Consider the following 15,051-nt stretch of genomic DNA (forward strand, 5'->3'; position numbering starts at 1 on the left):
CCAGTGGAGGGGAGGCTGGCGGAGGAGAGCCCGACGGAGGCGGAGGGGAGGCCGGCGGGGGCGGGGCCGGTGAGGCGAGGCGGAGGCGGCGGCGGCGGCAGCGGGGCCGGGTCGGGCGGAGCGTGCGCGGAGGAGAGAGAGGGGAGGGGGGCAGTGGGTGGAAATTGGTCTGGGGGGACCACTTTTAGCTCCCTTTAGCTCCTTTTAGCACCCTTTGGAGGGGCTAATGGATTATGAGGGGCTAAGTTTAGCCCCTCCATTTTAGCCCTAGTGTTTGGGAGGAGAGGGCTAAAATCTGGCTAAAATGGGGGGCTAAAGTTTAGCCCCCTCCCAAACACCCCCTTAGGATAAAGTTAAAATAACTTATAGTTTAAAATGAAAGGAGTATTTTCTGTTAGAAACACAAGTGCTTACATGATCTTAGGGTCAAACTCGTGAATTTCTAATCGCTCGTTGGGGAGCTTCTGAGCGACATCTCCCCCTTTTTTTTGGGGTGCAATTCTCTTTTTTAGGAAATCCATAAAGTTATGATATATGTTATATGCATGTCTTTTCCGAACAAACATATAGGATTCTTTTCAATACAATTTACAATTGCGTTGTGAGCACACAACCTTTTGCGTATAACTTTTCCACATATATTCTCTACATTATTTTTTGATGATAACTTTTTAGCATAGCTTGCATGAAAAACCTTATCAATAGAGTTTCTTCACACAATTTTTATGCATAAATTGTGTAGTCAATTCCTTTGTGCAACCTTTTTATTGTTTAACATCTGTTTAGCATAACTATTAACTTTCGCGATAATTTTGTTAGGAAATCTTCCTAGGAAAAACTTCCTATTTTAAAATTTTTTATAAAAATACTTATACACATATAACCAAAGCCTATAGAATAGAAACAAGAAAGACAAAGCTGTTAGAAATCCATAGGAATAGCTCAATTTTTAATAAGTACAATGAAGACAAGTGGTATAAAAATAATTGGAAGAAAAAAGAAAAGAAAAAAAGGACGGAGGGAGTAACTAGCTGGACACCGATCACGCATCGCACACTGGGACGGGATCGAGCGAGCGATGGCGGAATTGGATTTCTTATCAAACTCTTGTTTTCCAAATTAGCCAGTTTTGTGGTTGACGGAGTGAATTAACAATTGTTCAGATAAATGACTCGGGCAACACCTGTGTCGGCTAGAATTTATCGCACCAAAAACGAAAAACACATCTGATCGATAATCGTGAGCTCCGTGTGTGGTTGCCCATAAACTAGTCGGTGCCTAGCCGCCGCTGCCTGCAAACATGCCATTTACGGTTTAGCCGACGTTCGGAGGAAGTGAAATTACCTTTTGCATTGGATGAAATCGTGGGGGAAAAAACTAAAACAAGGGGAAATGAGGACCGGTGCCACTTCACGAATACAAGCTACTGGTGCTGTTTTCTGAACACCGCACCGCCTGAAACAAGTGTCGTTTCCTGAATTCCCCCCTCGACGAGACGACGACCAGAGGTGATCGCGCGTGACCAGGTGGGAGAGTCTGCAAACGAAAAGCCGCCGCGCCGCCTGCCGCTTGCCGTCGAAGAAATGGGAGCAGAGCCGGCGCGCGACGACCGAACGCCCAGACGACATGTGCAGCGCACAGAACTGTCCTCGCTCGCCGTGTCACCGTCAGACAGGCCAGGCGGAGTGCCGCTGCCGCTGCCTACCCGATAAATTCCGCTTCGAGGCCGCCCGGGCGGCGGATACGTGTACCGTTCCGTCCGCTGTCGCGCGCCACGCGCGTGGCTGCATGGAACTCATCGGCGCGTTCGGCTCGCGGGCGGCAGAGTAGCACGCCCCGAGTAAACTCTCTGAATCGTATCCGTGCCGCCGTGCGCGTTGCGTGTGCCTTCACGTGTGCTCACTCTCGCGCTCTCCCATTCTTTTGGGGGTCAAGGACGCGCCGACGGTAACCGTCGTTAGGTATTCGTATTTTCCCTGACCTGAGCTGCCAATGTACAGTCACAGTCAGGTAACTTCCTACTCGTACAGTACGGCCCCGCTTTTTTCCACTGACTTATTTTTAGCACCCGTCACATCGAATGTTTAAATACTAATTAGGAGTATTAAACGTAGACTATTTACAAAACCCATTACATAAGACGAATCTAAACGGCGAGACGAATCTATTAAGACTAATTAGTCCATGATTTGACAATGTGTTGCTACAGTAAACATTTGCTAATGATGAATTAATTAGGTTTAATTAGGCTTAATAGATTCGTCTTCACCTTTTATCAGATGCAGTCTCAAAGGTGCGACTATTTCTAGAATGTTTACGGCTATTAAACAATCACTCGTGCCGTTTTCACCCAGAGGCATCGCTTCGGCACGGCCCACTGCTGATGACGTTCTGCATCAGGCTTTACCGCCAAGAGCAAAGCGCCAGCGCCGCAGCGCGGCTCCGAGCACCAAAGTATGCTTTCCAGAAGGAGAAAGACAAGATGAGCAGAGGGAGCACGAGCACCTGACACTTGTCCGCGGGGTCCCAGCTGCAACGGGCAATTCTCCATGCCAGCTGAAGGCATCAGACACCTCGCAAATGAATAGCACAGCGCAGGTGTGCAACGTGGCGGATCACGGGTTCGCCACTGGGAGCCGCACGTTGGTGTCGCAAATCATCAACCCTCCCGTCTGACCGGTGGGAGTGGAAGGATACGAGACAGCGTCCATCCTTTCGAGTTTTGATGACACACATCATGCGGTGACTGTTAAACCTCTGATTGTTCACTGTTGTTAGCGCGAGCACCGAACGTGGGCTGAAATAATTACCATCATCCTCAATGATGATGGTGGTAATAATAACGTGCAATAATAAGTGAGCCTAAATTTACCTTTGCCGATCCAAGATTTACACCTGGATGGATTGAAAGCCGAAAACACTACCACTAGCTGAGAATATACTGGGGGAACGTGAGCGAATCTCAGGAACGCGGCTCAATACCAGCGTTCCCCCCAAAGAGAGTGAAGCGGAGACGAGCGCTCCCGCTCTCACGCCCGAATTGGCACTCGTTTTCCAGTCCCCCCTGAACGAGGGAGATGATGTGATTGTGAGCCAACTCAACTATCTTTGTATTGACTCATGGAGTATATATGCATGTACAAAGCACCAACGTGCTGTAACAGAACGCCTAACAGAGCGCCTAACCTCCTGGCTTAGTCAAGCGGGCTGAAAGATAGAGCCCATGACCATTGCACTAACTAAGAGCAACTCCAAGAGACTGCTAATCTTACCCCCAATACTTTTTTTAGGAAAAAAGAGAGAAAAAATGAACTCCAACAATCCACCTAAACCTTCCCCAATTTTTTAGCGACGCTAAAAAACAGCCTGCCACCGTGTATATTTTAGCGTTGGCGTTCCTCCCCCAATCCTGATTCCCGCACGCCCGCGCGTCCCTTCCGATGGGCCCAATATGATAACTTGGCCTGTGTTTGAAATATTAGGGGCTATTTATTAGCGATCTGCTGTGGACTGATATGTTTTTGGGGGAAATTTTTTTTAGGAGAATCCCCAATACATAGTTTTGGGGAAGAATTTTTTAGGATACTCTTGGAGTTGCTCTAACACACGCGTATTACAACTCGTTAACACCCCCGCCCAGAACCTGAAATTCCCCACGTGCTCCGCACCACCAGCCACGTTGCCGATCCCCTAGCGCGCCTCCTCCCAGCCGCGAAAGCTGGCCGCAGCTCGCGCGTGAGGCCCACACGCCAGTCACCACGCTCCCATGCTTTCCACGCCACGCCGCGGAGGAAGGGAATCACTGCTGCGGCTACTACGGAATCGTGTACGGATGGAAGCCGAGCGAGCCACCACGCCTTATAAATACGCGCGCTCCACTTCAAACGAGCGCCAAATCGCACAGCCAAATCGGGGACAATTGCGAGCCAACTGATTCGAACAAACCGAGCGCCGAGAAAACAGAGAGAGAGAGAGAGAGAAGGGACAGAAGCAGAGCGCCATGGCAACAGCGGTCAGCGGCCGGTGGACACGCGTCCGCACGCTCGGCCGCGGCGCGTCGGGCGCGGTGGTGTCGCTCGCCGCCGACGAGGCCTCGGGGGCGCTCTTCGCCGTCAAGTCCGCCCCGGCGAGCGCGGAGGAGCAGCTGCGGCGGGAGGGGAGCATCCTGTCCGCGCTCCGCTCCCCGCACGTCCTCCCCTGCCTCGGCTTCCGCGCCGCCGCCGGGGAGTGCCAGCTCTTCCTTGAGTTCGCGCCGGGCGGCTCCCTCGCCGACGCGGTGGCGAGGGGCGGCGGGCGCCTGGGCGAGCGCGCCGTCCGGGCGTACGCGGCGGACGTGGCGAGGGGCCTCGCGTACCTCCACGAGCGCGCGCTCGTGCACGGGGACGTCAAGCCCGCCAACGTCGTCCTCGGCGCCGACGGTCGCGCCAAGCTCGCGGACTTCGGCTGCGCCAGGATGGCGGGCTCCGCGCGGCCCCTCGGCGGCACGCCGGCGTTCATGGCGCCTGAGGTGGCGCGCGGGGATGAGCAGGGCCCGGCCGCCGACGTCTGGGCGCTCGGGTGCACGGTCATCGAGATGGCCACGGGGCGCGCGCCGTGGAGCGACATGGAGGACCTCCTCGCGGCCGTGCACCGGATTGGGTACACCGACGCCGTGCCGGAGGTGCCCGCGTGGATGTCCGCCGAGGCAAAGGACTTCCTGGCCCGGTGCTTCGCGAGGAACCCGCGGGATCGGTGCACGGCGGCGCAGCTCTTGGAGCACCCGTTCCTGGCGTCAGCCGGCTGCGGCGTGAAGACAGAGGAGGTCGCGGCGAGATGGGTGTCCCCCAAGAGCACGCTGGACGCCGCGCTCTGGGAGTCCGACTCAGATGACTCCGATGACGAGGGCGACGTGTCAGAGAGCCCCACCCAGAGAATCAAGGAATTGGCCGGCGCCTGCTCGGCCTTGCCGGACTGGGATTCCGACGAAGGCGATTGGATCCAAGTGCTCAACGAGCAATGTGATAAAGCCTGCCATTTAGTACCAGTGAAGGAGGCGGCCAGGGAGATGGCCGGCGAAGACAAGCGCCTGTTGCTGCTTAGTGAAGCGTTGGAAACAAAGGTTGATTTCATCGACGCCGATGCAGAGAGCGATGATCCTGAGTGTTCTGCAGCTGTAGGGTTAACTGCTCCGTCAATTGAGCAGCAGGAAGATTGCTGTAGCTGTTCTTGGAGTGATCCATCTGTAATTGCTGTTGCGACCTGTCGCATTGAAATGTCAGACCAATTTTTACTGCCAAATTGTCTCATCTTTACTCTATCCTCTGTTCTACTAGCAGTACAATTCATTGTGCTATATGATTATCCGATTCACACTGGCCTACTGCCGAGCTGCTGCCAGTGCGATGCGACGATTCCAGAGTCATTGTTCTAGAGCAATTCCAGAAACATTTTTCTAGAGCAGACCGATGCAGTGACCTGTGATTGGGGATGACCGGGAGTTTATCCCCTCTCCTGTCCCCTCCGATGGGGCCATGCTAAAAGCAGTGACTAGATCATACCAGTAAAGGCTGTTTGGAAGCATCGCAATTGGGGGCTTTCTGGCCAATGTATCTCGTCCATTCTTGACATGGCACATATCTGCCGATCCCTGTTTACAAATTTGCGCACGTTTGCCACTTGATTCCGAGCTGATAACGATGAACCTCAGTCGAAATGGCGTCCGAGCCCGAGCTAGCGAAACGGGGTACTCCTTCGTTCCTACTACCAGTGACCGGATCGATCCGGGGTCTCGTGACAGTGGCTAGCTAGGGGAAATTTACTCCACTTTGTCTGGATAAGTCTGGACATATTGGCACGCGGCCTGATACGCAAGTGACGGCCAAGTGGCAGCCTCTTCCAACTTCGGTGGTGTCTGAGCTTGCCCCGCAGGCAAATATAAACAACGAAGTTGGCGTACACGTTTGATGCCTGCTTGGCACACGTGGAAGCAGATATGGGAGAAGGTCTGTTGGGCACTTGAGCTTGTGCAAATCCTCAAGGTTTCCTCACCGCGACACGCGTCCCGGCTTCTGGGAAAGCTCTTCCTCGAAACTTCTGTGCTCGTTTCTCCACGCAGCAGCCTGATTCTCCATGGATATACTCTCCCGAAGAAACGATCGTGGTTGATAAATTTAGGATGGAGAATCACTTCACATAATCAATCAGTATAATCTACTACTTTTTTCAGCTCCTAGTCTCTTAATTCATTTAGCTTTTTAGTTTATTTTAGAGAATCATTTCACAAAATCAGTATAGAATCACTTCTCTCTGTTTGGCAGAGCTCCTATTGGAATCAACAGAGAATCAGCTACGGGAGCTCTACCAAACGCACCTGAAGTGCTCCTTAGGCTACTAGCAGAGTATAGTCCATAAAGATATTTTCCCCCAGCCCATCTCAGCTCTCATGTCAACTAAATTGATTTATTCTCCGATACGGTAATTCTTTGCCGGTGTTTGTGGATCATACAAGAATGTCGTCTCCCTCTTATTTAATTTCACGAGGAGATAGAAATCTCAACAAAGAATACGTATGTTGCATCTTGAAATTCTGAGTATCCGTGCGCTACCGTTCCATTTTGGGGTCAGCAGGCACCGAGGTCACCGCATCCACGGCACGGGAATTTGGTGGCCTACACGTCGGCCTCAGGGATCGTCAGCAACCTTGCTGTGCGCCAACTAACGGAGCACCTTACACGTCTCAACTCGCCTTTGCCGCCGGTTCCCTTTCTTGAATCTTGCTTGAGGGAATGCGTGGCGCACTAGTTTAGTCGCCTCCTCTAGAACCCTACACCGGTGTAAGCTCAGGAGGGCAATAAGGCGCTCAACTGCGTGCGTGCGTTCGGTAGGTGGTGTACGCCCAACTGTGCAGGTCAACATTCCGTGTGTGTGTGTGTGTTTCTGCTCGATCGCCGATCGGTGTAGGTGGTAGCGCCGGGGATGATTTGACCTGCGCGTGGAGTGAGGCGGTTGTTGAGCAGCAAGGATCTCGTGCAGAGGTCAGCCGTGTGATCGTCGCCTCGTCTCACTGATTGCGTCACTCCTGCTAAGACTTCAGATGGGACAGGCAGCCCAGATGATCAACTCCTGACGAGGGGATGGGATCCTGCTGTAAACTGCCCTCCGGTTTATTTGCGGCTCGATGATTACCCGAATTCACTTCGATTTAGCCTTTTCTTTCTTTTTCTGCGACCGAAAGTGGAGTTTATCATTTGGATTCGTCGGCTAACGTGGCCCCCGGATGATCGACGCAGCTCGGACGCGCTGCTCCGTGCACAGTGCTCGCGCGACGTGGAGCTACGAGGGCGACTGGAAACGCTGAATCATTTGGACGACGCTGCCGGGTAGTAACAGCGAAGACGAGCTTTGCAGGACAGGAGAGCATCCGTGATTCCGCGAGGCGATCCGGCGTCGGCAAAAGCCGGTGACGCCCGCGCTGACGCGCACCAAGCACGGCGGCGGCGCCAGCCGCCAGGCAAATAGTAGTCTTTCTTTCGTCCGGGCTTCCTCCGATCAGATAGAGCCTGGCCGCTCTGTGGGTAGGTGACATCGCTTGGCCTACTCCTGTGTGTAGTGTAGTGACATCTGCAGTAGCCAGTGCAGGACTAGAGGTGCAGGCATATCAGCATGTGCGTCCGAGCGTGGATAAATTTGTTGGCTGTTGCCTACTGGCACTGACCAACTGGGAGAGTGAGTGAATAAAAATCTCGGCGAGAGAAGAGACGCCGAGGGGGCGCTGTCAGGGGTCGGGTTGGCGTGCCAAACTGCTGCTTCGCTCACCACCCTTGCGCACCGGCGCTCGCGGTCGGGCTTACTACGCCGCCTCGATCCTCTCTGAAAAGTCACGCGGAAAAAAGAACAGAAAAGAAGAAACAGGGGAGGGAAACGGGGAAGAAACCCGTGCTGTTTCTCTGACCAGATGATGATAGTTTGCGAATGGATTGCCTGACAGGGACTTGTATAGATACATCCAGTGCGGGCTGCACCAACCTCCGCAACTAGCGCTACTACTAGTATCCGAGCAAAGATATGCTGTATCGCATCGCAATTCGGCTCGTGCGCGGCGCTCGTCAAGACCGTGGACCGGCGCTGGTCTTTTACCAGGCCGTTCGTTTCTGAGCTGGTTCTTCAGGGTCAATTCAACTCCGAAACGCAAGCAGGCAGGCGCCGGTTGACGGGAGCAGGATCGCGGGGCGGACTGGACCGGGGTTAATTTGGCGAGCTAGAGGCGAGGGCGAGGCGACCTCGCGCTTGGACTTTGGAGTTGGTAACGCAGAAATGTCACTGGCCTGGAGCGGAGTCTAGCAACACGTGCTGATGAGATGTTTTTTTCCCTCCTCAACAAAAATCTCGATTGTTTTAATCCGGGACTAAAGGTGATCGACTATCAAACCCGAACTAAAGCCTCCGAGGGTTACCAACCGGGATTAAAGGGTCCCCACGAGTTACTATAAAACGATTGCATCTCCTACTCAATTAGATGTGTTGTATATGTGAGATGGTAAGGAAGCTACGTGTAAGGCTTGAGGTTGTGGATTCGAATCCGACCGCGTACGCGCATATTTCGCTTGAAAAATCGTGTGACTTGTGACTTGCGCGTGTGGTGGGCCTTCCAGGAATTTCTAATATTTTTTTGCGCAAAACCTAACAGGGACTAATAAAGGTCGGGACATTTAGGCGCAATAATTAGTTCGGGTTGGAAAAATTGAGATCTATGAGATTTTCTAATCGAAACATAAATGCTCGTTTCTAGGTTTTCGTTTAAAAAACTGTTGACGAGTAGCGATCAATGCCACTGGAACCGTGCGCGTCCAGTAGTTTAGTGCTATCTTTTGCAGGTAGAACGTGTTGTGTTCTACTGAACCTAGTCATATAAACGAAGTGAACGCACATGCCCAATTCGCCAAGTCAAGACATGTGCCGGATCCATCACGCCGAACTACTTTCGAAACGGTTTGAGCCTAACTGGAACCATAAACTAAGAAGTTAATTTTGGAACAGATCGAGCCGCAACTGATTGGAGAGCTAAACGTGGCATTGATTAGAGCAGAAGATAGATCCTCATCCAGGCGAAAGGACACACACGCTCATCGTGGCAGCCTAACATCCCCGGGTCAGTCAGCTCCGATCAGACATCCGATGATGATGATGATGCATGAATGCATCTCGTCACGTCGACAACTGGCCTTCGGTGTTGTCTGGGCCGAGGAACATCAAATCAGAAGGCTACGGTGCGAGGTCGGCAATGCTGAGGAAAGTATCTTCCTCTGGTTCCTTAGTACTAGGTTTCTTTTCTATTTTTTCTCATTTTCTTTTCTATTTCTTTATTCTATATTAGTATTTTGTATTTTTTTCTTTACGTATACTAGTTCTAATACGCAATATATATAAAGTTGTATTTGATCTATATATTACATTTGAGATAATATTATACATAGACATATTGTGCATACACATATATAAATGATATTACATTACATCAACTCTCCAAGTTTAATATTTTGGATCAACTATTCCGAACCCGAGTCTTGACGGTGATGCAGATTTGATCCATCATCATGGAACTCTCTCGCTGGATTTACTACCTCGTCCAGAAGAAATCCACCGAGTTGCCCTGATTTTTTCCGTCTCAAGGAGTTCTTCCTTCATGTGCATAATCTATGTCATTAGCAAAGGTTATTATATAATCAATGGATCTGCACAATTAGAACTAATTTATTGTTATGAAATTTGTATACGTACTTTGAATTTGTGGTCAGTTATACGCTTGGGACATACAAAGCCATGGATGAACTCAGATACGTAGTATCCGTATAAATTTTTCCCCGGATTCTGTCTCAAACACTATATACGTGGCAAAAGAAGTTATGAAATATTTGTTGTGTTCAAGGAAGTGACACGAGATGTGCAAATTCAATACATACCGGGAATTCAGAGTGGATATGAAGTTGCTTCTGGAATTCACCTGAGTGATGTGGACCGAAGCGAGCCCATGCTCTGTTAAGCATGTCTATGAGGTCGGTGTATTGATTTCTTGATCTCCTAAGAGAGTCCAGGATATAGACCATGCTTCGATCAACAACAATAACAAGGAGTATCCAGTGGAAGCTGTACATATATGTATAGTGAAATGCTATTTAGTTTTATTTTTAACTGTTAGTTTGAAAAATGAAAGAGATGGGAAACACGCTCACTTGAAGTTGTACGGTAGAAGTATGTACTTCTTGTAATGTTGCTTGTCTAAGAAATTATATATATTCTTCGAGGTCTGATTTTATTTATCTCTTACATTTGCCTCGTTTATAACATCTGGGTTCATGAAGCCGACGTCATACAATCCTATTCTCTGGTAAGCTTGAATCTCCATCCTGCATGATATAAAATAGAATAGGAGATAAAATATCGCATAATGACTAGAGCGGGGATTTTGAAGTTAGAGCAAATTAAATACTTACATAACCTAGGAACTGATGAGTGATTTGTCAAGTGCGTTTTGATTGTAAAGAAAATAAAGTTCCTCGAGCGGCACATTTATAATGGCATCACCATGGAAATAATTCTGATCTCCAATCCGAACTTCTAGCATGAGTAAACCGGTGGCTGAAGCCTCCATGTACCATTAGCGCAATTTGTACATCTTTGTTGAAAGAACGTCCACCAACTACGACCACACAAGCTCTTTCCCTAACTCAAATTTCCATTTACCAGCCCCAGGGTGCTTTGGGATGTGATCCTCCCCTCGAAGTTGAGTTGTGGTGAGATTTGTATCTCTGACTAGTAGAAGCAGGTTCTTATCAAACTAGCACATGGAGCGGGTCAATCGATTGGTTGGATTGGGTTTGAAGCTATGGAATACTTGGCCCACTTTTATTTTTCTTCTGAAAAACCTTTGTTATTGTGCGGTCATAGTCAGATAGCGGTGGTGGAGTGGAGGAGGCCGGCGTGGAGTGGAGGAGGCGGCGCTTGTACGGTGGAGGAGGGGCGGCGGCGGTGGAGGAGGGACATCGGTGGAGGAGGGACGACGGAGTGGGGAAGGCGCCGGCGGCCGGGTCGGGGGTGACGCCGATGCTGGGCGAGAGTCCGGCGGTGGCGGAGTGAAGGCGACGCCGGTACAGTGGAGGAGGACGGGGCGACGGCGGTGGAGGAGGGCGGGCGCTTAAAGAGGATGGGTGGTGCCGGCGTGGAGGTTGGGCACCAGCGTCGGCGGGCAACAGAGGTGCACACATGACGGGGGCGATGGCGGCGACGAGGGCGACGGGGGGCGCGCGGCGTTGGAGAAGGCGCTAGGGGCATGACACGATGGCGGCGCGCGGCATGGAGGAGGGGCGGCGGCGGAGGATCCAGTGAGGAAGGGGACGATGATCGCGGCTAAGTGCTGGGGAGGAAGGGTATGGGATTTTAAGTGTTGGGGAGGAAGGGTATGGGATTTTTATCCCCCACTTTAGTATCGTGCCTCACCCCCACCCGGTACTCCACTCGGTACTAAAGGGGTGCATCGCGCGCGAAACGAAAATGCACCCTTGTAGTACCGGGTGTTGCTACCACCCGGTACTTGAAGGTGTTGTAGGCCACTATTTCAGTTCCCGCCAGTGCAAATCTTTTATTTCCTTTCTTTCAAAATTGCTATTATATTTATTTATTGTGTAGTAAGTAAATCAAATAACGTTTATAAAATTGCGAAAAGAAGTTTGTTATCTTGATGTTGATTAGATCTACATAATAAAAATATTAGATGCAGTTAAATATGAAATATAGTAAAATTAGTAATATTAAGTTAGTAATAGGTTATAAATTGTCATAATACTTATGTTAAAAATTAGAAATATTAAATTTTTTGACCATGCAAAAATCTAGTGCGTGTAATTTAGTCATGTACTTGTTTAATTGTATCTAAATTTATTATTTAATATTTAATGGTGCTAAAAAACAAAATAATTAATACACATTACATATCATTACAATGTGTTATTACATTAATTTGTCACTTGACCACAAAACACAGCATAATGGTTCTAGTACATTACACATCATCATCTAATATAACGTTAATAACCTTGCTCTTGATGAACATCCCTTGGTTGTGATCGCGGTGTAAGTATGGAGCGTCCTCTTTGGCTAACAGGATGCTTGAGTCAACCTCGATTGAAAATGGAGGAAGATCATTGAACTGATAATAATCTTCTGAAATGTCAGTTTTGTCCTTAACTTTAATGATTTTTTTCCCTAGAAGAACTATGTAGTGCTTTGGCTAGTTATCTGACTTATTAGCACCCTTCTATTTTGGTTTGCTTGACATGTCCTAAACATAGAAAACTTGAGTCATATCATTGGCTAGGACGAATGGTTCTCTTTGTATCTAATCTTGTTGAGATCCACTATTATCATCCCATAGTTGTCTATCGTTACGTCTCCTCTAGTAAGTTTCACACATTGACACCGAAACAAAGGGATTTTTAAAGGTCCATAGTCGAGTTCCCAAATCTCGTCAATGACACCATAATATCTGTCTTTTTTCCATTGTTGTCTATTGCATCTCTATGGACACCACTATTTTGGTTTGTGCTTTTTTGGTCTTGGGCTGTCATGTAAAATGTGTACCCATTTATCTCGTATCCTTTGAATGTCGATACTGAGATAGATGGATCCCTAGCCAACCATGCTAGTTGCTCCTCAATCGTGTCTTCACCCATCAATCGTCATCGCAACAAAGAGGCGAAAGTGTTAATGTGATGACGTGTAATCCAGATCTCAATCTTCCCCTGGTTGGAGGATCGTACAATGGTCTTGTGCTCCTCCAAGTATGGAGCCACCAGGGATGATTTTTATAGGATCGTGAAGTGTGCTTTACGAAATGTACATCGATGTCGATCCGAGCTTTGCTCCCTGGTGTGCCTTTTCCCTTGAGTCTCCCCTCATGGCATGATAAAGGGACTCCAATCGAACTCAGGTCGTCAATAAAGTCAACACAAAACTCAATGATCTGCTTTGTTCCATATCCCTTTGCGATGGTTCCTTCTGGACGGGTACGATTATGAATATATTTCTTCAGAACTGCCATAAACCTCTCGAAAGGGAATATATTGTATAAAAATACAAAACCGAGAACAAAAATCGCTTCAACAAAATGGATTAGAAGGTGGGTCATGATATTAAAGAAGGAAGATGGAAAGACCATCTCAAAGCTGACAAGGCATTACACCATGTCATTCAGCAACTTTAGTAGATTGTTTGGATGGATTGATTCTAAGAATTCATGTTGAGGAATGCACATAGCTTCACGATTGCCATTCTCACATGCTTTGGTAGAATACCCCTCAGTGCAACATGCAGCAATTGTGTCATCAAAACGTGACAGTCATGCACCTTTAGATTTATGAATTTCTTCTCCTTAATATTTATTACTCCCTGTATATTCGAGGAGTAGTCCGATGTGACCTTCATACTATTCAAGCACTCAAACATGCTTTTCTTTTATTCCTTGCTCAGAGATCAATTGACAGAATGCAAGTAATGTCCATCATCTCTGTTTTCCGGATGTAGGTTATCTCACTGTTTCATGCATTTCAAGTCCCGATGTGCTGCAATTGTATCATTTGTCTTTCCATATGTACCCAGGAAGCCAAACACGTTCATGCAAATATTTTTGTCAGGTGCATCACATCGATTGCATTACGGAACTAAAGGACTTCCCAATAAGGTAGCTCCCAAAATATAGACTTCTTTTTCCACATGGTTGCATGTCCGTCCTCGTCATTCGGAACAGGTTGGCTAACAGAGCCCTTGCCAATGACTACCATTGCATCCTTTATCATAAAAAATACACGTTTACCATTACAGTAAACAAGTTTAGTACGTTTTTCTTCTCCCTTTCAAAATGCTTCCCTTTCTTTCTTAACAGGTGCTTAGCAGGAAGAAATTGATGATGGCCGTATACACGACCTTCCTATAGTGTTTCAAATACATGCCGCAAATATCATCTAAACAGTGCGTGCAGACTCGATATCCCTTGTTTAACTGTCCGGACAGATTACCAAGTGTTGATCAATCATTGATGGTTGCATGCTCGTAGATTAAAAGTCTTCATTTTGTTTTCATCCCACACACGTATACCTTTTTCCTTCCATAATAGTAGAAGTTTATCAACCAACGATTTTAGATAAACATCAATTTCTTTGCCAGGTTGTTTTGAACTTTGGATAATTACCGGCAGCATAATGAAGTTCTGCTTCATGCACATCCAGGATGGGAGGTTGAACATATATAAGGTTACAGGCCAAGTGCTATGACCACTACTGAACTCATCGAATGGATTGAATCCATCTGTACTTAAATCATACCGCATGTTCCTTGGATCTTTTTCAAACTCGAGAAACTCTCTATCAATTGTTCTTCACTGGGACCCATCAGCAGGTGTCCGATCATTTCATCTTGCTTACGTTTTTCTTTATGCCAACGCATCAACTTTGCATGTGCCTTGTTTCTGAACAAAAAGTTCAACCATGGTACTACAGGGAAATGTCACATTACCTTCGCAGGAACTTTCTTCTTGCTGGCCTGCCCCTCAACCTCACCGAAGTCATCTCGCCTGATCTTATAATGCAGCGCTTCACACATAGGACAAGTCTCCAATTTCTCGTATTCCTCATCGCGATAGAGGATACAATCATTAGGACATGCATGTATCTTTTGCACCTCCAAACCCAGAGGGCAAATAACATTTTTAACGTTGTACATTGAGGACGGCAATTCATTCCCCTCGGGAAGCATGTTCTTTATAATTTTCATTAATACATCAAAACCCTTATCAGAAGCTCCATTTTTTATCTTCCATTGCAACATGTTCAGTGCGGTACCTAACTTTTTGTATCCCTATTTACAATTTCGGTACAACAATTTCTTAGGAGCATGTAACATACGCTCGAATTTTGTTGACTCCTTCACATTCTTGTAGTCTTCCTTTGTACCTTGGTATACTTGACCTAGATCATCGGTAAGACTTTCTTCTGCAACCATCTCTTCTTCATCCTCGCCCATTGC

General features: G+C 48.1%; 1 protein-coding gene across 1 annotated transcript; it reads left to right on the forward strand.

Annotated features, from left to right (window-relative positions):
* The first annotated feature begins 3,892 nt into the window (after nt 1–3,892).
* On the forward strand, nt 3,893–5,410 carry LOC101773550 (mitogen-activated protein kinase kinase kinase 18). The gene has a single exon (XM_004972062.2). The coding sequence runs from the start codon at nt 4,001–4,003 to the stop codon at nt 5,408–5,410; it is 1,410 nt and encodes a 469-aa protein (XP_004972119.1). The 5' UTR covers nt 3,893–4,000.
* The last annotated feature ends 9,641 nt before the right edge of the window (nt 5,411–15,051 follow it).

The sequence above is a fragment of the Setaria italica genome, chromosome V (genome assembly GCF_000263155.2).
Source record: "Setaria italica strain Yugu1 chromosome V, Setaria_italica_v2.0, whole genome shotgun sequence".
In the NCBI taxonomy this organism is placed as follows: domain Eukaryota; kingdom Viridiplantae; phylum Streptophyta; class Magnoliopsida; order Poales; family Poaceae; genus Setaria; species Setaria italica.

Excerpts from the sequence above, each read along its gene's own strand:
- LOC101773550 (XM_004972062.2), top strand. The coding sequence starts at position 4,001 with ATGGCAACAGCGGTCAGCGGCCGGTGGACACGCGTCCGCACGCTCGGC.